General features: G+C 42.3%; 2 protein-coding genes across 3 annotated transcripts in view; one reads left to right on the top strand and one right to left on the bottom strand.

Annotated features, from left to right (window-relative positions):
* LOC115150477 (SPRY domain-containing protein 3-like) overlaps window positions 1–11,573 on the bottom strand; it is a 115,702-nt gene extending 104,129 nt beyond the window's left edge. The window contains exons 1-3 of one of the 2 annotated variants that reach the window (XM_029693796.1): window positions 11,460–11,573; window positions 10,729–10,854; window positions 8,513–8,588 (exon numbers count right to left, since the gene is read on the bottom strand). In XM_029693796.1, the coding sequence (XP_029549656.1) occupies window positions 8,513–8,588; window positions 10,729–10,847 (195 nt within the window). In that variant the 5' untranslated portion in view covers window positions 10,848–10,854; window positions 11,460–11,573. Of the gene's footprint in view, window positions 1–8,512; window positions 8,589–10,728; window positions 10,857–11,459 lie in introns of those variants that run through there. The other variant, XM_029693798.1, reaches the window with a different exon arrangement.
* A 1,147-nt stretch (window positions 11,574–12,720) lies between these two features.
* On the top strand, window positions 12,721–14,762 carry LOC115150478 (insulin-like growth factor-binding protein 6). Its single transcript, XM_029693799.1, has 4 exons — window positions 12,721–13,152; window positions 13,990–14,024; window positions 14,178–14,300; window positions 14,553–14,762. Exons 1-4 carry the CDS (start codon window positions 12,810–12,812, stop codon window positions 14,664–14,666), a joined length of 615 nt encoding a protein of 204 aa, XP_029549659.1. The 5' UTR covers window positions 12,721–12,809; the 3' UTR covers window positions 14,667–14,762.
* The last annotated feature ends 8,136 nt before the right edge of the window (window positions 14,763–22,898 follow it).

Raw genomic sequence — 22,898 nt, 5'->3', positions numbered from 1 at the left:
TATAGAGCAAGGGGAACAACTACTCCAAGTCTCAGAGCGAGTGACGTTTGAAACGCTATTAGCGTGCACCCGCTAACTAGCTAGCCATTTCACATCGGTTACACCAGCCTAATCTTGGGAGTTGACAGGCTTGAAGTCATGAACAGCGCAATGCATTGCGAAGAACTGCTGGCAAAACGCACGAAAGTGCTGTTTGAATGAATGCTTACGAGCATGCTGGTGCCTACCACCGCTCAGACAGACTGCTCTATCAAATCAAATCACTTAATTATAACATAATAAACACACAGAAATACGAGCCTTAGGTCATTAATATGGTCGAATCCGGAAACCATCATCTCGAAAACAAAAGGTTTTTTTCTTTCAGTGAAATACGGAACCGGTCCGTATTTTATCTAACGGGTGGCATCCCTAAGTCTAAATATTCCTGTTACATTGCACAACCTTCAATGGTATGTCATAATTATGTAAAATTCTGGCAAATTAGTTCGCAATGAGCCAGGCAACGAACGCAAGAGCAGTGACACAATTTCATGTTAGCAGGCAATATTAAATAAAGGTGTATAAAAATATATATTTAAAAAAATAAATAATAATAATAATAAATAAATAAATAAATAAAAATCGGCAAATCGGTGGCCAAAAATACCAATTACCGATTGTTATGAAAACTTGAAATGTGCCCTAATTAATCGGCCATTCCGATTAATCGGTCGACCTCTAATATGATTTTCCTTCCATGAAAGTTAAAGCAGGCGTGGGCATTCAGTCAGACACTCATTATGTCTGCCCAATCAGTCCTCCAATGTCATACTGTACATCCCAAATAGCATGCCGTTACCATATATAGTGCACTACTATTGACCAGAGCCCTATAGGCCCTGGTCAAAAGTAGTACACTTTAAAGGGAATAGGGACGGGTGCCATTTTGGACTAACAGACACAAGCAGGACTCCCTCACAAATCACTCTACCTCCATAAACACTCACTGCCCTGGCATAGCATACAGGAAGCCAACACTACATACCAGAACCAGACCTTTCTCTATCCCAAAACGTACAGCCAAGTCCTCCTTTCCTGAGCTTTCCCAAAACCCAGGATGATTTTTAACGAGCCTGCTGCCTTTATGATTTAGCCTGGAGGGACTCTTATTAAAAAAGGTACTGGTGAATAACTGGGGAGTTATCTTACACACTGAATTATTTTACACTGGAAAAACTACCATGTTTGATCCATTTGTCAGATAATTTGTTAAAAAAGAAAGGATCCAAAAATAACACGCTTTGGATTGGTCTGCAAACTATTTTTAATCAAATGTGTCAGCTAAATTTAGCAACTGTGCAGTTCTCTGAGCGTAGACAGCAGTTAATCTACAGGGTGTGACTGGCGATGGGCTCAGATTTACTATGCTCGACTTGAACTGCCAAAACACTAGCCTACACTACAGTAGGGAACAGTTTGAGAACGGGGTAAAACAGTGTGGGAACACATGAGAGGCACATTTTGGACTTGAGTCACATGACTTGAAATGGTATGGCCATGTTTTATAACGTTACATCAGAGTCTGGGGATTACTTTACACGCAGCTAGAGACAGTAGCCGCAACATCGGTCCTTGCAACAAAAAAACGTGAAAGAAATTTGCTAGTGAAAATGCACTCTGCCGTCTGGTTGGACCAGCAAACTGTCAAATCAACACAGGTCAGGTGAGCTAGCGTACATCTATAGAAGAATCGGATGCAGTGCAAACTTTAAATTGTAGGGAGAGAGGATTGCCATAAATACGCAGCTTCAAAAATTGTTTCGTAATCAAACATGTTAACTGTTTGCAAGTTCACCAGCAATGGAGCGTCAAGCAACCATTATTAGCATATGCCTGCTGGTCTTTTGGTAAAAATCCACCTTTCCAGAAACAAGTCTCTCACCGTTGCTGCTTGCTATAGACCACCCGCTGCACCCGGCTGTGCCCTGGACACCATATGTGAATTGATTGCCCCCCATCTATCTTCAGAGCTCGTGCTGCTAGGTGACCTAAACTGTGACATGCTTAACACCCCGGCCATCCTACAATCTAAGCTTGATGCCCTCAACTTCACACAAATTATTAATAAACCCACCAGGTCCAACCCCAAATCTGTAAACACGGGCACCCTCATAGATATCATCCTAACCAACTTGCCCTCCAAATACACATCTGCTGTTTTCAACCAAGATCTCAGTGATCACTACCTCATTGCCTGCATCCGTAATGGGTCTGCGGTCAAACGACCACCCCTCATCACTGTCAAACGCTCCCTAAAACACTTCAGCGAGAAGGCCTTTCTAATCAACCTGGCCCGGGTATCCTGGAAGGATATTGACCTCATCCCGTCAGTAGAGGATGCCTGGTTATTCATTAAAAGTGCCTTCCTCACCATCGTAAATAAGCAAGCCCCATTCTAAAACAATGTAGAACTAGGAACATGTATAGCCCTTGGTTCTCTCGAGACCTGACTGCCCTTGACCAGCACAAAAACATCCTGTGGCGTTCTGCATTAGCATTGAATAGCCCCCGTGATATGCAACTTTCAGGAAAGTTAGGAACAAATATACACAGGTAGTTAGGAAAGCTAAGGCTAGCTTTTTCAAGCACAAATGTGCATCCTGTAGCACAAACTCAAAAAGGTTCAGGGACACTGTAAAGTCCATGGAGAATAAGAGCACCTCCTCCCAGCTGCCCACTGCACTGAGGCTAGGAAGCACTGTCGCCACTGATAAATCCACTATAATTGAGAATTTCAATAAGCCTTATTTCTACGGCTGTCCATGCTTTCCACCTGGCTATCCCTACCCCGATCAACAGCCCTGCACCTTCCACAGAAACTCGCCCAAGCCTCCCCGATTTCTCCTTCAACCAAATCCAGATAGCTGATGTTCTGAAAGAGCTGCAAAATCTGGACCCCTACAATTCAGCCGGGCCAGACAATCTGGACCCTCTCTTTCTAAAATGATCTGCCGAAATTGTTGCAACCCCTATTACTAGCCTGTTCAACCTCTCTTTCGTATCGTCTGAGATCCCCAAAGATTGGAAAGCTGCCGCGGTCATCCCCCTCTTCAAAGGGGGAGACACTCTAGACCCAAACTGCTACAGACCTACATCTACCCTGCCTTTCTAAGGTCTTCGAAAGCCAAGTGAACAAACAGATTACCGACCATTTCGAATCCCACCGTACCTTCTCCGCTATGCAATCTGGTTTCAGAGCTGGTCATGGGTGCACCTCAACCATGCTCAAGGTCCTAAACGATATCATAACCGCCATCGATAAGAGACATTACTGTGCTGCCGTATTCATCGACCTGGCTAAGGCTTTCGACTCCGTCAATCACAACATTCTTATTGGCAGACTCAACAGCCTTGGTTTCTCAAATGATTGCCTCGCCTGGTTCACCACTACTTCTCTGATAGAGTTCAGTGTGTCAAATCGGAGGGCCTGTTGTCCAGACCTCTGGCAGTCTATATGGGGGTGCCACAGGGTTCAATTCTCGGGCCGACTCTCTTCTCTGTATACATCAATGATGTTGCTCTTGCTGCTGGTTACTCTTTGATCCACCTCTATGCAGATGACACCATTATGTATACCTCTGGCCCTTCTTTGGACACTGTGTTAACTAACCTCCAGACGAGCTTCAATGCCATACAACTCTCCTTCCGTGGCCTCCAACTGCTCTTAAATGCAAGTAAAATGAAATGCATGCTCTTCAACTGATCGATGTCCGCACCCGCCTGCCCATCCAGCATCACTACTTTGGACGGTTCCGACTTAGAATACGTGGACAACTACAAATACCAAGGTGTCTGGTTACACTGTAAGGTCTCCTTCCAGACTCACATTAAACATCTCCAATACAAATTTAAATCTAGAATCCGCTTCCTATTTCGCCACAAAACATCCTTCACTCATGCTGCCAAACATACCCTCGTAAAACTGACCATCCTACCGATCCTCAACAATGTAATTTACAAAATAGCCTCCAACACTCTACTCAACAATTTGGATGCAGTCTATCACAGTGCCATCCGTTTTGTCACCAAAGCTCCATATACTACCCACCACTGCGACCTGTACGCTCTCGTTGGCTGGCCCTCGCTTCATATTCGTCGCCAAACCCACTGGCTCCAGGTCATCTACAAGTCTTTGATAGGTAAAGCCCCGCCTTATCTCAGCTCACTGGTCAACATAGCAGCAGCCACCCGTAGCACGCACTCCAGCAGGTATATCTCACTGGTCACCCCCAAAGCCTATTCCTCCTTTGTCCGCCTCTCCTTCCAGTTCTCTGCTGCCAATGGCTGGAACAAACTGCAAAAATCACTGGAACGAACTGCAAAAATCACTGGAGCTAGAGACACATTTCCCTCACTAGCTTTAAGCACCAGCTGTCAGAGCAGCTCACAGATCACTGCACCTGTACATTACCCATCTGCAAATAGCCCATCCAACTACCTTACCCCCTGTACTGTATTTATTTATCTTGCTCCTTTGCACCCCAGTATCTCTACTTGCACATTCATCCTCTGCACATTCTACCATTCCAGTGTTTAATTGCTATATTGTAATTACTTCGCCACCATGGCCTATTTATTGCCTTACCTCCCTTATCCTACCTCATTTGCACATGCTGTATATAGACTTTTTCTACTGTATTTTTGATTGTATGTTTGCTTATTCCATGTGTAACTCTGTGTTGTTGTATGTGTCAAACTGCTTTGCTTTATCTTGGCCAGGTCGCAGCTGCAAATGAGAACTTGTTCTCAACTAGCCTACCTGGTTAAATAAAGGTGAAATCAAAAATAAATAAAATCTCCAAATTGGTTGAAATTAATAATTAACTTATGAAGTTTACATTTGGAATTTGTTGTTAAAATTAATTAATACTGTGGCGAAGACGCACATCAAAACATCCGCTCTCCAAACTCCCGCCAGTGGAGAGCGCTTTGTTCTCTTGCTGAAATGATTACTGTTGCTTTCTTTCACGTTTAAATGCATATTGGTAAATCTACAGTGCCTTCTGAAAGAATTCATAGCCCTAGAATTATTACACATTACCCCATAATGACAGTAAAAACATTTTTAGAAATGTTTACTAATGTTTTGAAAATGAAATACAGAAATATCTCATTTATTCACACCCCTGAGTCAGCAATTACAGCTGTGAGTCTTTGTGGGTAAGTCTAAGAGCTTTCCACACCTGGATTGTGCAACATTATTCTTGAAAAAATTATTCAAACCATTTTCAGGTCTTACCATTTCAGGTCTTCAAGCAGATTGAAGTCAAAACTGTAACTCAGACACTCAGGAACAATCCCTATCTTCTTGGTTAGCAACTCCTTGTGTTTTAGATTATTGTCCTGCTGAAAAGGTGAATTCATCTCTCAGTGTCTGTTAGAGAGTAGAGATTTTCCTCTAGAATTTTGCCTTTGCTGATCTCCATTCCATTTATTATTTAACCTGAAAAACTCCCCAGACCTTAACGATTACAAGAATACCCATAACATGATGCAGACACCACTATGCTTGAAAATATTGAGAGTGGTACTCAGTAATGTGTTGCTTTGGATTTGCCCAAAATCACATCAACATTCTCCCTTGGATACCCTAGACCCACTCCAATTCGCATACCGCCCCAACAGATCTTTTTATTTTTTATTTAACTAGGCAAGTCAGTTAAGAACAAATTCTTATTTACAATAACGGCATAGGAACAGTGGATTAACTGCCTTGTTCAGGGGCTGTCACAGGATCCAACGAAAGTGGCGCCCCTCCTCGGTCGGGCGGCGCTCGGCGGTCGTCGTCGCCGGCCTATTAGCTGCCATCGATCGTTGGTTCTGTCGTTTAGTTTTGTCTGTCTGTTCCGCACCTGTTTTGTGTTGTCATTAGTGGGGATTTATTTAAGGTGTGTTTTCAGTTGGGATTTTGTGCGGGATTGTTGATTGTCCACTCAGGACGGTGGTCCGTGTTTTTATTACGGGTTTGTTATCTGACAGTTTAAGGAGGAGAGAATTTACCGGGCTGCGCCCCGTGCCTTTTTGTGCCGCTAATATTTATAGTTTGTTCGCCATATCGGGAATGCGTTTTTCCCAGGCAGTCTGTCTGTAGCGCCCTGTGCCTCGGGGTTTTGTTTTTTTGTGTGTCAAATTATTAAAAGGACACTCAACTCCAGCACCTGTCTCCTGCATCTGATTCCGCCTTACACCAGTCCAAGTCAACTGTGACAGGGGCAGAATGACAGATTTTTACCTTGTCAGCTTTGGGATTTGATCTAGCAACCTTTCGGTTACTGGCCCAACACTCTAACCACTAGGCTACCTGCCGCCCCATATGAAGCAATTTCAATCGTACTCCACACCGCCCTTTCCCACCTGGACAAAAGGGACACCTATGTGAGAATGCTTTTCATTGACTACAGCTCAGCATTCAACACCATAGTGCCCATGAAGATCATCACTACGCTAAGGACTCTGGGACTAAACACCTCCCTCTGCAACTGGATCCTGGACTTCCTGATGGGCTGCCCACAAGTGGTAGGCAACAACACGTCTGCACACTGATCCTCAACACTGGGGCACCTCAGGGGTGTGTACTTAGTCCCCTCCTGTACTCCCTGTTCACCCACGACTGCATGACCAAACACGACTCCAACACCATCATTAAGTTTGCTGACGACACAACAGTGGTAGGCCTGATCCCCGACAACAATGAGACAGCTTATAGGAAGGTCAGAGAACTGGCAGTGTGGTGCCAGGACAACAACCTCTCCCTCAATGTGAGCAAGACAAAGGAGATGATCGTGGAAAAGGTGGGCCGAACAGACCCCCATTAACATCGACGGGGCTGTAGGGGAGCGGGTCGAGAGTTTCAAGTTCCTTGGTGTCCACATCACCAACGAACCAGTATGGTCCAAACACACCAAGACAGTCGTGAAGAGGGCACGACAAAACCTTTTCCCCCCTCAGGAGACTGAAAAGATTTGGCATGGGCCCCCAGATCTTCAAAAGGTTCTACAGCTGCACCATCAAGAGCATCCTGACTGGTTGCATCACGGCCTGGTATGGCAACTGCTTGGCATCTGACCGTAAGGCGCTACAGAGGGTAGTGTGAACAGCCCAGTACATCACTGGGGCCAAGCTTCCTGCCATCCAGGACCTATATAATAGGTGGTGTCAGAGGAAAGCCCATAAAGTTGTCAGAGACTCCAGTCACCCAAGTTATAGACTGTTTTCTTTGCTACCGCTCGGCAAGGGGTACCAGAGCGCCAAGTCTAGGACCAAAAGGCTCCTCAACAGCTTCTACCCCCAAGCCATTAAACTTCTGAACAATTCATAAAAATCGCCACCGGACAATTTACATTGACCCCCCTTGTACACTGCTGCTACTCGCTGTTTGTTTGTTACCTATGCATAGTCACATCGCCCACACCTAAACGTATAGATTACCTCAACTAGCCGGTGTAGATCCAGACGTCACGAATGGTTAAGAAATCTACAAAACTAAAGACTACACAGGAACATTCAGTCTGCAGCTGTTTAAGTACTTTAGTCTGGTAAACGTGACCGAGAACCACCGGGTGGTACTCTGAAAAACCATTCTGGAGAACATTTCCCTATCAAACGACCATTGGTACGTCTGACGTGTCCATTTTTACAGACACTTCCAGAACAACGGGAAAAAGCTACAACTACGAAATACTTTGATCTCTGGTGGACAAACAAGAGACTTTCTGTCGACTGACTCTCCAGCAGATGGACCAGCGATTTCAACAGAGACAACAAAGGTATACACTCGTAAATATGTACATTGCAATTCCTTTCGAATGAGTGGCTGTTCATGTGCAAAGTATTACCATTTCCATGAGCCTAGTTATCAGCTGTGTGTGCGATAGTGGAGTCCTTTGTCTTTTCTCCCGCTCTTTCTTACCTGCCTCTCCCTTTTCATTTGGTGTAACAAGCCGTTATATCGGTTTAGTCCACTAGGGACTTTTCATTGTATCATGTTAGTAACCAATGTATAACCTGTGTGTGTTTGTGTACTTCTGTGTGATTATTTAGCTAGTTAGTAAATAAATAGTTAACCCAATTGCTTCACTGCTCAACTTAGGGACCTTACAGAGAATTGTATGTGTGGGGGTGGAGAGATTAGGTAGTCATTCAAAAATCATGTTAAACACTATTATTGGACAGTCCATGCAACTTATTATGTGACTCGTTAAGCACATTTTTACTCCTGAACTTATTTAGTCTTGCCATAACAAAGGGGTCAAATACTTATTGACCAGACATTTTAGCTTTTCATTTTTGATTAATTTGTAAAAATGTCAAAAAACATAATTCCACTCATTATGGGGTACTGTGCTAGTGATAAAAAAAACTTAATTTAATCCATTTTAAATTCAGGCTGTAACACAACAAAATGTGGAAAAAGTCAAGGACTGTGAATACTTCCTGAAGGCACTGTTACTAACTCTGTATTGAATCCTACCTCAAAGTAGGAGTTTCCTTTGGATAACGGCCTTGGAGCCACGTAGCAGCCAACTTCATCAGAGTTGCCTTGGTAACTGTAACAGAATTTCAGAAATGTGTTTACATTAATCGTATCGCATTTGCAAATGTACTCAACAAACATACAAGCATATGCTACACAACATACAGTTGTTCTTTAACTTGTGGATGGTACAGGCCAGCCAAGTCAGTGAGAGGAGGACAGTGTGAAAGAAAGTATGAGTCTAAAGCAGGGGTCTCCAACCTTTTCTAGCATGAGAAGAGCTACTTTTTTTAAAGAAACATGTTGCAAGCTACTCATTTGTTTATAGATTTCAAATTAGGCACATACTTCTCTGCTCCTCTACCCTGCAAGTCTTCCCCGGGAACAAGAGACGTGTTTTCTGTCAATATACCTGGTAAAATAATGGTTAAGGGGGCTAAAATATAAAATAGTTTTTGGTATTTTCCTGAATTCTGTCCGTTCTCTGATTTATTTTTCCTGGTTTGGGATTGTTTTGGTTTTTAATTCTTAATATTACAATTATTCATAGAGACACAACGAAAATGAATGTTCTGAGTCCATGACAAATCAGAAGACCATTGTTGATTTTAGTGTAATTCCTCTTTAATTGCACATCTAGCAAGAGAGTAATGTGTCGGTCTAGAGATGTTTCTGCTGTTAGGCCTGCTACTGCAACACGTCATGGCAGAGTTAGCAAAACAATGGCCACCCAATTGATACAAATAATTGTGATATAGTTATGTCAGTTAAGCCTACTTGGTCGTTAACATTTAACTTAGAAGATTTTTGGGGAAAGTCTTTCTGTATACCCATAAGACGGTTATAATTAGTATCGCTAACTGGCTACATACATAGTGAAAGACAAACGTGCGCACAGACAGACGGACAATTGCTGGAAATGAATTGGCAGATATTGTGTTACGTTTGGCTTTTTAAGCCAATAGTGGCTAACCAAGAGTGGGATAATGACAATGTGGCTTTGATTGTATAGTAGCCTATGACAGTTTGCGATGGAACACATGAAAAATTGCATGTACTTTCAGAATTGATTGGTGAGCTACTCATAGCTTGGCTGCGAGCTACTGGTAGCTAGCAATCTACCTGTTGGAGACCCCTGGTCTAAAGCAATCAATCCTGGTCCCAGTACAAACTAATCTCGCCCACCAGCCGGCTCTTTCTTTAGAGATGTCTGGTTTCCGAGCTCCTCAGGACGGGACTTTTTTATTTTATTTGAAGGGGGTGGATCAGCTTTAATATTGCGGATAGATTGTTTCTTCCATCAATGTAATTGTCTGCATCTGGACTTGACTGGAAGTCTATGGCAGAAGCAGATGAAACAATCGCTTGTTTTAATTGGCTAATCTCTCAGTCCATCACCATCTAGCCCAACCCTTAGAACAATAGAATCACCATGTGGATTTCACCTTGTGGATTTCAAAGCACGAGCAGTGCAAGTAGGTGATTCGTTTTGCATGGCCCGGTGCCCCAGGTGGCGTGGTTTGCTCATTATCAACCATTCCATTGGTCCTAAGGAGAAATCTCCACCCAGCCGGGGAACCGGGCCATGCAAGGCTCCCGAGTGGTGCAGTGGTCTTAGGCACGGCATCTCAGTGCAAGAGGCGTCACTATAGTCCCTGGTTCGATTCCAGGTTGTATCACATCTGGCCGTGATTGGGAGTCCCATAGGGTAGAGCACAATTGGCCCAGCGTCGTCCGCGTTTGGCCAGGGTAGGCCGTCATTGTAAATAAGAATTTGTTCTTAACCGACTTGCCTAGTTAAATAAAGGTGAAATTAAATTTAAAAACATAAAAACTCACGAAGGGCTTGAATAAATTGTGTTACTACTTGGCTGCAACAAAAGCCTGCACTCACAACGGGCTTGTTTGACATGACTGCAATAATCACCTTGCATAATAACTAATTATTATTATTTGTAGATCAGTCAGTCAGTCACAATTTACCCAGAATGCATCACATATTTCACGTTCTTGACCAGTTGGGTCCCCAGGACCAGGAATTTGAGTAAATTGTCAATTTGGGTAAATTGTAACTGTCTGAATAATCGGACTGTTCCTTCTCTTTACATTCCTTACTCAGAACCAGAATTGAGGAACACTGGGCTGGCTAAAGTGTCATTATCTCTCTTACTACACTTCACCAATCAGCATTCCGGGACAGTTTTCATACCCACCTGAGCACTTCTCCATCCCTCATCATCCTCTTGAACCGCTCGCGGTACCGCACGGCCCGCACCTCCCGTATCCTCCGCCTCCAGTTCATAAAGCGGTAATGGAGGTTGATTTCGTCCATCGTTTACCTGAGGACAGAGACATGAACCATGAGGTGCTTTTCCCTTACGCTCATATCATTTTTTTACAGAGACCGCTTCATATAAATAGCAGGCTCCACGCACGGATTATGGACTCAGGGGTGGCCGGTGTGTTGCGCCGGCATTGTTTGGTTCAGTTGGATCAATATCAAACTGAAAATGAAATGCCCGGCAAAAGTAGCAAGCTTGGGTGAGGGCGTCTAATAATAACACATTTCATGTACGGTTTAATACCTACTTAATACACTAGCTAGCTATATACCTACCAATGCATGACACATAGCTAAATTAACTAGCTACAGTTGCCAACTGCATAGCTAAGGTTTTAACAGCAGGGCTGTATTCATTCCGCCGATTCTGTTGCAAAACGTTTCTTAAATGGAACGCAACGGGGAGGGACTTACCGAAACGTTTTGCAACTGTTTGGACTAATAATTACGCCACAGGGAAATAGCTAGCTGGCTGGCTAGGTTGCTAGCTATCCACATCAAGCACTTAACACACAGGAAGAACATAGTTCCGTACGTAGCATATCGCCTCACACGTCCGGGAACTTTTTATTTATTTATAAAACACACACAAAAGTTGCCCACCTTGTCGTTAGACTACTATCTTTCAAGTGGCCGCATTCGTTGTTGTTTACAATTTCCAGTACGTCGAGCTCCATCAAAACAAATTCCGCAGAGTTCAAATGGCGCCTTCTAATGACATCATGATACATTTACGTTCTAGAAAAATGTACGGTCCCGGGTAAACTTCGAGCTCTTGCGTCAGCAATCTAAATAAACTACTCTTTATTGTAGCTGTTATATTAATATTATGGGTAGACTATATGACAGGGGAAAGAATATTTCCTTGGTAGTAAGTTCTGATAACATGTAGTGGATATTTTGGTAATTTACTTTTCAAAGAGCATGATCATCAAAATTGACTAGGCTCTTTCTTGACAGTGAACATTTGTATTAGCCTATAATGTGTGTGGTATGGAGGATGAGTGAGAGAGAGAATTTAAGGTGACAGTAAAATAATAAATGACTAATTATGGGTCAGAGGCGTGTGTAAGGAGACATTCTGAGTTGTGTGGGGGGTACTTCTAGTTAGGTGTGGTAAGGGAGGGTTTCCATAGGTAAAATCATCCATAGATTCTGGCACATTGCTTGGAACATTTTCGGTTGTGAAATGTGTGAACAAAATAGCGTTCGTATCGTGGACTGCCAGCAAATTGTCCTTGACTTTACATATTTGTTGCCAGATTGGCTTTAGCATCAAACAGCATTCTTTTAAAAAACATGTATTTTTTTAAATAAGTCATTTTTTAGAGGTGGTCTTCCCACTCAAAGTCATTCACTAGTCCATTATCATGACACACACAGAGGAATGCGTTTCCTGTGATGGAAGAATTAATCATGTGGGCGACCATGCCAGCGTAGGCTTTCTGGTACTTTGAAGGATATCATCAATTTTATACCCCAAAATTGACATTATAGGTCATTAACTAATCACAGACCTCCATTAGGATTGCACATTCAGCAAATCACATTCATGATGGGGTTAGGTAGGGCTAACCCTATTTCACCAGCTGGCCCTGGTAAAGGAGAGGCGTGTCTGAGACAAGGGGAAGTAGGGGTGTGTTCAGCAATTTGAAAACGAGAGGGGAGACTAATATTTCTCTCTCCCGCTTTCCTTCCCCCACCCTCTCTCTCTCTACCTTTTGGCTCTTTAAAAGCCACTGTCTCTGGTGTCTGTCTGCTTCATTATCCTTCTGTCATAGCTAGAGGGGATTCCTATTCACTCTGCCTTGCTTCTCCCAACCCACAACTGGAACTGAGCTGAATAAGAACAAACCTCAGACAACAGCCTACCTGGCATTGAAACAAATAGGAACCTCCTGGACTATTACTTACTCGTCGTTGTTGTTGGACAACGTGTATCTTGCGGGAAACATGCTTCTGTACCCTGACCTTCTGGCCCTACTGTTCCTCCAGCTTGCCCTCTCCAGCCCATGGACACTAGCCTCCCGGCTGCCTCCTCTCAGTGGAGGGAATCCCTCCAGTAAGGGCTCCCAGGTGGCCAGGGCCCCCACACAGAGGCAGCAGTCTGGGGAGCTCAGTACCACTGTCCTGGCCCTGGGGGAGCCCTGTGGGGTCTACACTCTGAGCTGTGCACGTGGACGCCGCTGCACCCCACCACTGGGGTCCCCCAGCCCCCTCCAGGCCCTGCTGCAGGGCAGAGGAGTCTGTAGCAACGCCAGTGGGCCCAGCCCTTCTGAGAGGCCCCAGCCCACAGGTAAGCACCTACTACAGCAGAGAGGGAGACACCACTCAGTTACATGTATCTGGTGGGGTGGAGGAGGGGTTATGTAAACTAAAATCAATGGTAAATTTAGCCTCTGCAGACAGTTCACACGACCTAGTTATAGCCTGTATTACTAGGACCCAGTTTTTCCTGCTCAGGACATGGACATGACACATCACTGTATATTTTAGACAAATAAAGATGTAGATGTTGTGCTGATGAATTTGTTGTGACAAGACAGGTCCCGATTGTGAGATTGTATTGGACTGTGGAAGTAGAACATTAGTGAATCAGAAGTAAGCTTCAGAGAAGTACAGCTAGGATGTAATGGAGCACACAATTGACAGTAGTTTACATTGTGGAGGCAGGACCAAGTCTTAGTATGAGGGCTCCAAATTCAGCCATAAGACTTAACATGTATTTAAAATAGATCTGTTCAGACTCCACCAGGAATTAATTTGTTTTGGGTGTGGGAAATTATCTTCACTTAAATAATAAAAATGGCATGATGTTAACCTCAAATCAGCAGCAGCTAGTACTTTAACTCTACAACAGGGCTCTCCAACCCTGTTCCTGGAAAGCTACTCTCCTGTACGTTTTCAATCCAACCTCAGTTGTAACTCCGCTAATTCAGGATGGTAGCTCTCCAGGAACAGGGTTGGAGAGCCCTGCTCTACAACCTGTTGTGCCAATCTGTGAACATGATATGCAACTCTAGCTACTGGTTTGTCTATGTTACTGCATTCATCAGATATCTCAGTAATCAATCAGTTACTGTGGTAATGTAATCCATCACTATGCTAAAGCTGCTGTCATATATTTATCCAGCCACACACCCAACACCCAGTGAAGACCTGGAGAAGGTAAAATCCCTTGTATTTACTTACAGATGGATATTAGGAGGATTGTGTTGAGCAATAGAATTGAATGACAATAGAACACGCATATGTGGTAGTGTTTTTAAAAATAATTATAAAATAATGAAAACTCTCTTTCTTTCTCTCATCTCTCTCTAGGCTCCATGCCGTAGGCTGCTTAACACTGTACTTAAAGGTCTGCAGCCCCTGGTCTTCCAGTCAGACTGTGCTGATATATATATGCCCAACTGTGACAAGCATGGTTTCTTCAGAAAGAAGCAGGTACGTTTATAAGCAAACAGTATTTGTAGCAGAGGTGGTTCACCGAACCATGCTTGCTTGCATGATGAGTATAACATTGCCTAAACAGGAGCTCAGTGGGCTAACTCAATATTGAGTTGTAAGCTGGGCTCAATAGACTATGACTTTGCCTGGTCAGTAACGTGTGTGTGTGTGTATGTGTGTGTGTAGTTGTGTCCTATACAACAATTCACATCTCAAATATGCTTTATCACTGTGTGTGCCCTCTGGCAGTGTCGGTCATCTCGGGGCATGCATCGCGGCCACTGCTGGTGTGTGGACAAGAGTGGCATACCAACCCCATCACACACAAGCCCAGAGGGCACCCTGATCTGTGACAACGCATGAAAGGGCACTGTCCAGCCCACCCTATCCTACAGTCTGGAATGTTGGCCATAGGGTGAGGATCGAGAGGAAGAAAAGTAGAGCAAGATGAGGATAAAAGAGAGGGATAGAGAAGGAGGAAAAGCGATGGATGGAGGAGGAAGCACTTCCCAAAGTGCTGTACACTAAATGGCTGATACAAGCCAAAGGTTGCGTACCACATGGCACCCTATTCCCTAAGTAGTGCACTATGTAGGGAATAAGGTGCCATTTGGGACAGATAAAAATTCACCGACTACACTACTACCAACTAGGGTTGGACTAAATTTGAAGTGAAGGCAGTCAATTCAGGAAGTGATTTAATTTAAAATTCAGACATTTACATATTTTTTTATATAAATAACTTTTCAGTTTGAGAAGTAATTGAAAGTAAATGCACTTTTTTTTTAGATTATTCAATTGTAATTTTAGTTTACTTCCTGGATTGACTGCCTTAAATTCTAATTGAGCCCCACCATGCTACCTACAAGAACAATCCTTCCAATTCCATTTCTCATGGTCATTCTCTTTATCCATCCCTGTTAGTTTGGTCTCACAGTACCCTCTAGTGATGAGTTATGATGCAATGCAGACCAGAAACAGATGATTTAGCAAGTATGTTCGTGAGTGTGGACTAGATGGGTATGGAATTGCTATGCACTTTGTTATCATTTCAAAATCTGTACTCTGTGCTATGACGCAGAGTTGTGAGTTCATTTTAGAATCTAACCCAAAAGTTGGTAGGCCTGTAGTAAACTACATACACAATTCCATTTACCCGCTTTTTTCCTGGCCTAGTGATGAGGCTTGTCTCTGATGATGTATCCACTGTCTCTCTTATAACTCTGAAGCTATGCTCTTAAATCTGACATTATTCTGACGTTTAAACTACAGCACTACTAGAGCACCTCCGACCTTTTTACTGACATTGCAGCAGACAAATTTTAATACTATAAGATAGTCTTTTGTAAACATACAGTACCAGTCAAATGTTTGGACACACCTACTCATTCCAGGGTTTTTCTTTATTTTTACTATTTTCTACATTGTAGAATAATATTGAAGACATCAACACTATGAAATAACACATATGGAATCATGTAGTAAAAAAAAGTGTTAAACAAATGAAAATCTATTTTATATTTGAGATTCTTGATGACAGCTTTGCATACTCTTGGCATTCTCTCAACCAGCTTCATGAAGTAGTTACCTGGAATGCATTTCAATTAACAGGTGTTAATTTTTTTGTTTAAAGTTAAATAGTGGAATTTCTTTCCTTCTTAATGCGTTTGTGCCAATCCGTTGTGTTGTGACAAGGTAGGGGTGGTATACAGAAGATTGCCCTATTTGGTAAAAGACTGACTCCATATTATGACAAGAACAGCTCAAATAAGCAAAGAGAAATGACAGTCGATCATTACTTTAAGACATGAAAGTCAGTTAATCTGGAAAATGTCAAGAACTTTGAAAGTTTCTTCAAGTGCAGTCGCAAAAACCATCAAGCGCTATGATGAAATTGGTTCTCTCAGGATAAATTCATTAGAGTTAACTGCACCTCAGATTGCAGCCCAAATAAATGCTTCACAAGAGTTCAAGTAACAGACACATCCCAACATCAACTGTTCAGAGGAGACCGCACGAATCAGGACTTCATAGTCGAATTGCTGCAAAGAAACCACTACTGAAGGACACCAATAAGTAAAAAAGACTTGCTTGGGCCAAGAAACACAAGCAGTGGACATTAGACCAGTGAAAATCTGTCCTTTGGTCTGATGAGTCCAAATGTTTTGATTGTTGGTTCCAACCGCCATGTCTTTGTGAGACACAGAGTAAGTGAACGGATGATCTCCGCATGTGTGGTTCCCACGGTGAAGCATGGAGGAAGAGGTGTGATGGTGTGGGGGTGCTTTGCTGGTGACACTGTCTGTGATTTAGAATTCAAGGCACACTTAACCAGCATGGCTACCACAGCATTCTGCAGCAATACGCCATCCCATCTGGTTTATGCTTAGTGGGTCTATCATTTGTTTTCAACAGGACAATGACCCAATACACCCCCAGGCTGTGTAAGGGCTATTTGACCAAGAAGGAGAGTGATGGAGTGCTGCATCAGATGACCTGGCCTCCACCTCAACCCAATTGAGATCGTTTGGGATGAGTTGGACCGCAGAGTGAAGGAAAAGCACACAACAAGTGCTCAGCATATATGGGAACTCCTTCAAGACTGTTGGAAAAGCATTCCAGGTGAAGCTGGTTGAGAGAATGCCAAGAGTGTGCAAAGCTGTCATCAAGGCAAAGGGTGGCTACTTTGAAGAATCTAAAATCTAAAATATTTTTTGATTTGTTTAACCTCTCTAGGGTATGTGGGACGAAATCGTCCCACCTACTCAACAGCCAGTGGAATCCCGTGGCGCGTTATTCAAATACCTTAGAAATGCTAATACTTCAATTTCTCAAACATATGACTATTTTACACCATTTTAAAAACAAGACTCTTGTTAATCTAACCACACTGTCCGATTTCAAAAAGGCTTTACAACGAAAGCAAAACATTAGATTATGTCAGCAGAGTACCCAGCCAGAAATAATCAGACACCCATTTTTCAAGCTAGCATATAATGTCACATAAACCCAAACCACAGCTAAATGCAGCACTAACCTTTGATGATCTTCATCAGATGACAATCCTAGGACATTATGTTATACAATAAATGCATGTTTTGTTCAATCAAGTTCATATTTATAACAAAAACCAGCTTTTTACATTAGCATGTGACGTTCAGAACTAGCATACCCACCGCAAACTTCCAGTGAATTTACTAAATTACTCACGATAAACGTTCACAAAAAACATAACAATTATTTTAAGAATTATAGATACAGAACTCCTTTATGCAATCGCTATGTCCGATTTTAAAATAACTTTTCGGCAAAAGCACATTTTGCAATATTCTGAATAGATAGCCCAGCCATCACGGCTAGCTAATTTGACACCCACCAAGTTTGGCCCTCACCAAACTCCGATTTACTATTAGAAAAATGTGATTACCTTTGCTGTTCTTCGTCAGAATGCACTCCCAGGACTTCTACTTCAATAACAAATGTTGGTTTGGTTCAAAATAATCCATAGTTATGTTCAAATATCCACTGTTTTTTTCGTGCGTTCAAGACACTATCCGAAGGGTGACGCGCCCGACGCGTTTCGTGACAAAGAATTTCTAAATATTCCATTACCGTACTTCGAAGCATGTCAACCGCTGTTTAAAATCAATTTTTATGCGATTTTTCTCGTAAAAAATCGATAATATTCCAACCGGGAAACCCTGTTTTCGTTCAAAGACGAAAAAATAACAAGATGGTGTCGCCTCGTGCACGTGCCCCAGTCTCATTGTTCTCTGATCGACCACTATCCAAATGCGCTACTGTTTTTCAGCCAGGGCCTGCAAAGGCATCATTCAGCCTTTTGCCGCCTTCTGAGAGCCTATGGGAGCCGTAGGAAGTGTCACGTTACAGCAGAGATCCTCAGTTTTCAATAAAGAGAGTGTAGAAGCCCAAGAAATGGTCAGAGAGGGCACTTCCTGTAAGGAATCTTCTCAGGTTTTTGCCTGCCATATGAGTTCTGTTATACTCACAGACACCATTCAAACAGTTTTAGAAACGTTAGGGTGTTTTCTATCCAAAGCCAATAATTATATGCATATTCTAGTTTCTGGGCAGTAGTAATAACCAGATTAAATCGGGTACGTTTTTTTATCCGGCCGTGCAAATACTGCCCCCTACCCTAGAGAGGTTAACACTTTTTTTTGGTTACTACATGATTCCATATGTGTTATTTCAAAGTTTTGATGTCTTTGATATTATTCTACAATTTAGAAAATTGTAAAAAAAATAAAGAAAAACCTTTGAACGAGTGTCCAAACTTTTGACTGGTACTGTATATACATTAAAAGCTGATGTATTATTTAATTCACAGTATGTATTTTTTATAATAATTTTACATTTTATTTAAGGTTTTTGTTTTTGTATTGGGCATGACAAAATGTTTTTTTTTGTACTGTACCTGCTGAACATGATATTTTATTGTTTGTAAATATTTATGTTGACCATTTTTAATACATAAGTAAATGTGATATTTTATCATTGAAAGTTTCTGAGTGGAAGCACACTAAAAGCAAACTGATGTTGATGGGTAAATTTGCTAGTCCCAGATGTCTGCTGAAGATTACCTGCTTTATAATATAAATTTGAGAGGTTCCATGTGAGCTTCATAACAGCATTCAGTCTACAGTTCAACAAAAACCTGTTTGTGACTGAAAATAACCTTGCTATGGTTGTAGTGGCTGGGCTGTGTGCCCTTAATCCTGAAATCTTTCTCATATGACCAGAAATAATTCACGGCTGGCTCTCAGAGTTGGTTCTCAGAGTTGGTATGCTCTTCAAAGTTTAATTATTTTTTTTTTTTTTTAATGTATCATCCAAAAACACAATCTGGGACTTATAATAAAGACACAGAATACACAGATTCTCCTATCAACAGACAGGAATGATAAATCAATTAGTTGGCATGTGCAACTTTATATACAGATGGACACAGTATACACATACACACAAACAAACACTGTTTTGTTCCATTTCCACAAATTGAATTAGGAAGGACGACCTGAACTCATGTACAGTGCATTCAGAAAGTATTCAGACCCCTTGGCTTTTTTCACATTTTGTTAGGTTACAGCCTTATTCTAAAATTGATTAAATCATTTTTTCCCCCTCATCGCTCTATACACAATTACCCATAATGACAAAGCAAAAACAGGTTTGTAGAAATTTTTGCAAAACAGGATGCACCTGTGGTCAATTTTGAGTCTCATAGCAAAGGGTCTGAATACTTATGTAAATGTGATATTTAAGTTTATTTTATTTTATACATTTGCAAAAAAGAATCAAAAAACCTGTTTTTGCTTTGTCATTATGGGGTATTGTGTGTAGATTGATGAGGAAAAAATTATTTAATACATTTTAGAATAAGGCTGTAACGTAACAAAATGTGGGAAAAGCTAAGGGGTCAGAATACTTTCCGAATGCACTGTAACTCTACCCTACTTTTCGAATGCACTGTAACTCTACTCCATTTGTCCAGAATAAGGTTAAAATTGCAATTAAATTACAATACAAATTTTTATCTTAGAGAAGTGGGAACATGTACAGTCTCATTAGTGTAATTTAAGTCCTATTCTAGCCTTTTAAGATAAGGTTAATATATCCTAGGTCGGCAACAATATGGAACAATTGATAGTAATGTACAAATCTAAGGGAATTTAATGAGAAGTGAATTGTTTTGCTGCATTTGGTGTGGGCGGAGCGCTAGCGCATAAATTATCGCACACCTGTTGTACTAGGCTGGACAAGACACTGGGCAAATGATTCCAGATGTTGGCGAGTTTCTTTGATGTCATCTGAGGTTGTTTTTCTATTGGGTCAACAGAGTCAAACACTTAAATAAGAAGGCAAAGGGAGAGCGGCAAACCGGTGCACCAAGGTGAATTAATGTAAAGAAAATGGTGTTGCAACCCATTCAGATTATTGTTTACATAAAAGAGGCAATGACTTCTCCGGGTACCACCTCGAGCCCTTTGAGTATCCTGGCTCCCAAAACGAAGGCAAAGAAGAAACATTTTGTACAGCAGAAAGTGGAGGTGTTCCGATCCAGGGACCCTGTTTTAAGTGTCCTTATGTGGGGAGTCAATCACTCGGTACGTCGATGAATTTCATGTTTTTGTTGATATTATTATTGTGTGTGTGTGTGTGTGTTCTAACAGTGTCCACTGTCTGCAGATTAATGACCTGGTCCAGGTGCCTGTCCCTGTCATGCTTCTTCCTGATGACTTCAAAGCCAATACCAAAATCAAAGTCAACAACCATCTCTTCAACAAGTACTGTAGCCTACTCACTGCATTCAATGTTTGACAAAGAGTAACTCTCAAATGGAGAGTAAATTCATCATCATGTAATCTGATGATAAATTCCCTTCTTGACTCGTTCTGTTTTATTCAAACCTGTTGTATCTCCCCACAAACCAATTTGCTACTAATTTAATATTAAAAGATAGGTTTATCTATGTACAGTTGAAGTCGGAAGTTTACATACACCTTAGCCAAATACATTTAAATTCAGTTTTTCACAATTCCTGACATTTAATCCTAGTAAAAATTCCCTGTCTTAGGTCAGTAAATGTTCAATTCCACCCCCTTTGGCAGTTCTATCTTGGCGGAAAATGTTGTAGTTGAGGATGGAAATTTCAGAATTTTTGGTGGCCTTGCTAAGCCAGGATTCAGACATCAGGGTTGGCGGAGTGTGCTAAAGCAGTGATTAAAACAAACTTAAGGAGGAGGCTTCTGATGTTAACATGCATGAAACCAAGTCTTTCACGGTTACAGAAGTCAACAAAAGATAGCGCCTGGGGAATAGGAGTGGAACTGGGGGCTACAGGGCCTGGGTTAACCTCTACATCACCAGAGGAACAGAGGAGGAGTAGGATAAGGGTACGGCTAAAGGCTATAAGAACTGGTCGTCTAGTGCGTTGGGGGCAGAGAATAAAAGGAGCAGATTTCTGGGCGTGGTAGAATAGATTCAGGGCATAATGTACAGACAATGGTATGATAGGATGTGAGTACAGTGGAGGTAAACCTAGGCGTTGAGTGACAATGAGAGAGGTTTCATATCTGGAGGCACCAATTAAGCCAGGTGAGGTCTCCGCATGTGTATGGGGTGGGACAAAAGAGCTCTCTAAGGCATTTTGAGTGGGACTGAGGGCTCTACAGTGAAATAAAACAGTAAGAACTAGCCAAAACAGCAGTAGACAAGGCATATTGACATTAGAGAGAGGCATAAAGCAAACACGTGTTGATCAGGAGAGCTAAGACAACAACGGGTAAATGGCGATGAATGGGCAGAGTGGGTTAGTTAGGTACATACAGGACCTGAGTTCGAGGCTGGTGCCGACAGGTAAACAAAATGAAGTACCGTGTTATTGAAACAGTCCAGGGGGCATCAGCTGTGTAGCCGAGTGATCATAGGGTCAAAAGAGCAGCAATAGGTGAGTCAGGATGCTGTTCAGTAGTCACTACTACGCTAGGCGAGCAGGGGACACAGCTTTCAGAAAATCTAGCGGGCCGGGGCTAGTAGATGGTTCTTCCGCGACATCGTAACAGGATAGCCTGATAAGACCCCCTCCGACGGTTACGTCGGTAGATCAGTCGTGATGGATTGCCGGGGCTCCATGTCCGCAGTAAAAGGGTCCAGGCCAATTGGCAAAATCGGTATTGTAGCCAAAGAATTGGCTGAAAGACCTCTTCGGCTAGCCGGGAGATGGGCCTAGCTCGAGGCTAGCCCCAGGCTAACTGGTGCTTGCTTCGGGACAGAGACGTTAGCCCGGAGTAGCCACTCGGATAGCAGCTATCTAGCTGCGATGATCCGGTGTAATGGTTCAGAGCTTGCGGTAGGAATCCGGAGATGTGGTAGAGCAGTCCGATATGCTCTGGGTTGATATCGCGCTGTGCAGACTGGCAGGAATTGATCGGGCTGAGGCTGGCTGATGTCCGAGTTAACGGTGATGACCGCTAGCAGTGGATAACTGACTACTAGCTAGAAGCTAGTTAGCTGGCTAGCTTCTGATGGGGGTTCCGGGTTCTAAAGTGTAAAAAAATAGTAGATCGGTACCACATTGGGTGAGGCGGGTTGCAAGAGAGTATGTTCAGTCCGTAGATGGAAATTGAGATTCAAAATATATACGAAGAAAACGATATACAGTTGAAGTCGGAAGTTTACATACACCTTAGCCAAATACATTTATACTCAGTTTTTCACAATTCCTGACATTTAATCCTAATAAAAATTCCCTGTCTTAGGTCAGTTAGGATCACCACTTTATTTTAAGAATGTGAAATGTCAAAATAATAGTAGAGAGAATGATTTATATCAGCTTTTATTTCTTTCATCACATTCCCAGTGGGTCAGAAGTTTACATACTGTCACGGTTGTCGTCGGTGAAGGAGGACCAAAACACAGCAGGTACGTGTAGGCTCATCTTGACTTTTATTAACTTTCAAAATGAACGTACAAAAATAACAAAACACGACCGATCAACAAAAAAACAGTCTGGTAAGGCACAAGGCGAAACACAGAACAATCTCCCACAAAAGACAAACACACCCACATATA

Source organism: Salmo trutta, chromosome 16 (assembly GCF_901001165.1).
Source record: "Salmo trutta chromosome 16, fSalTru1.1, whole genome shotgun sequence".
NCBI classification, from domain to species: Eukaryota; Metazoa; Chordata; class Actinopteri; order Salmoniformes; family Salmonidae; genus Salmo; species Salmo trutta.
Note: the sequence above shows the minus strand (reverse complement) of the source record. Positions and strands in the feature narration are given on the sequence as shown.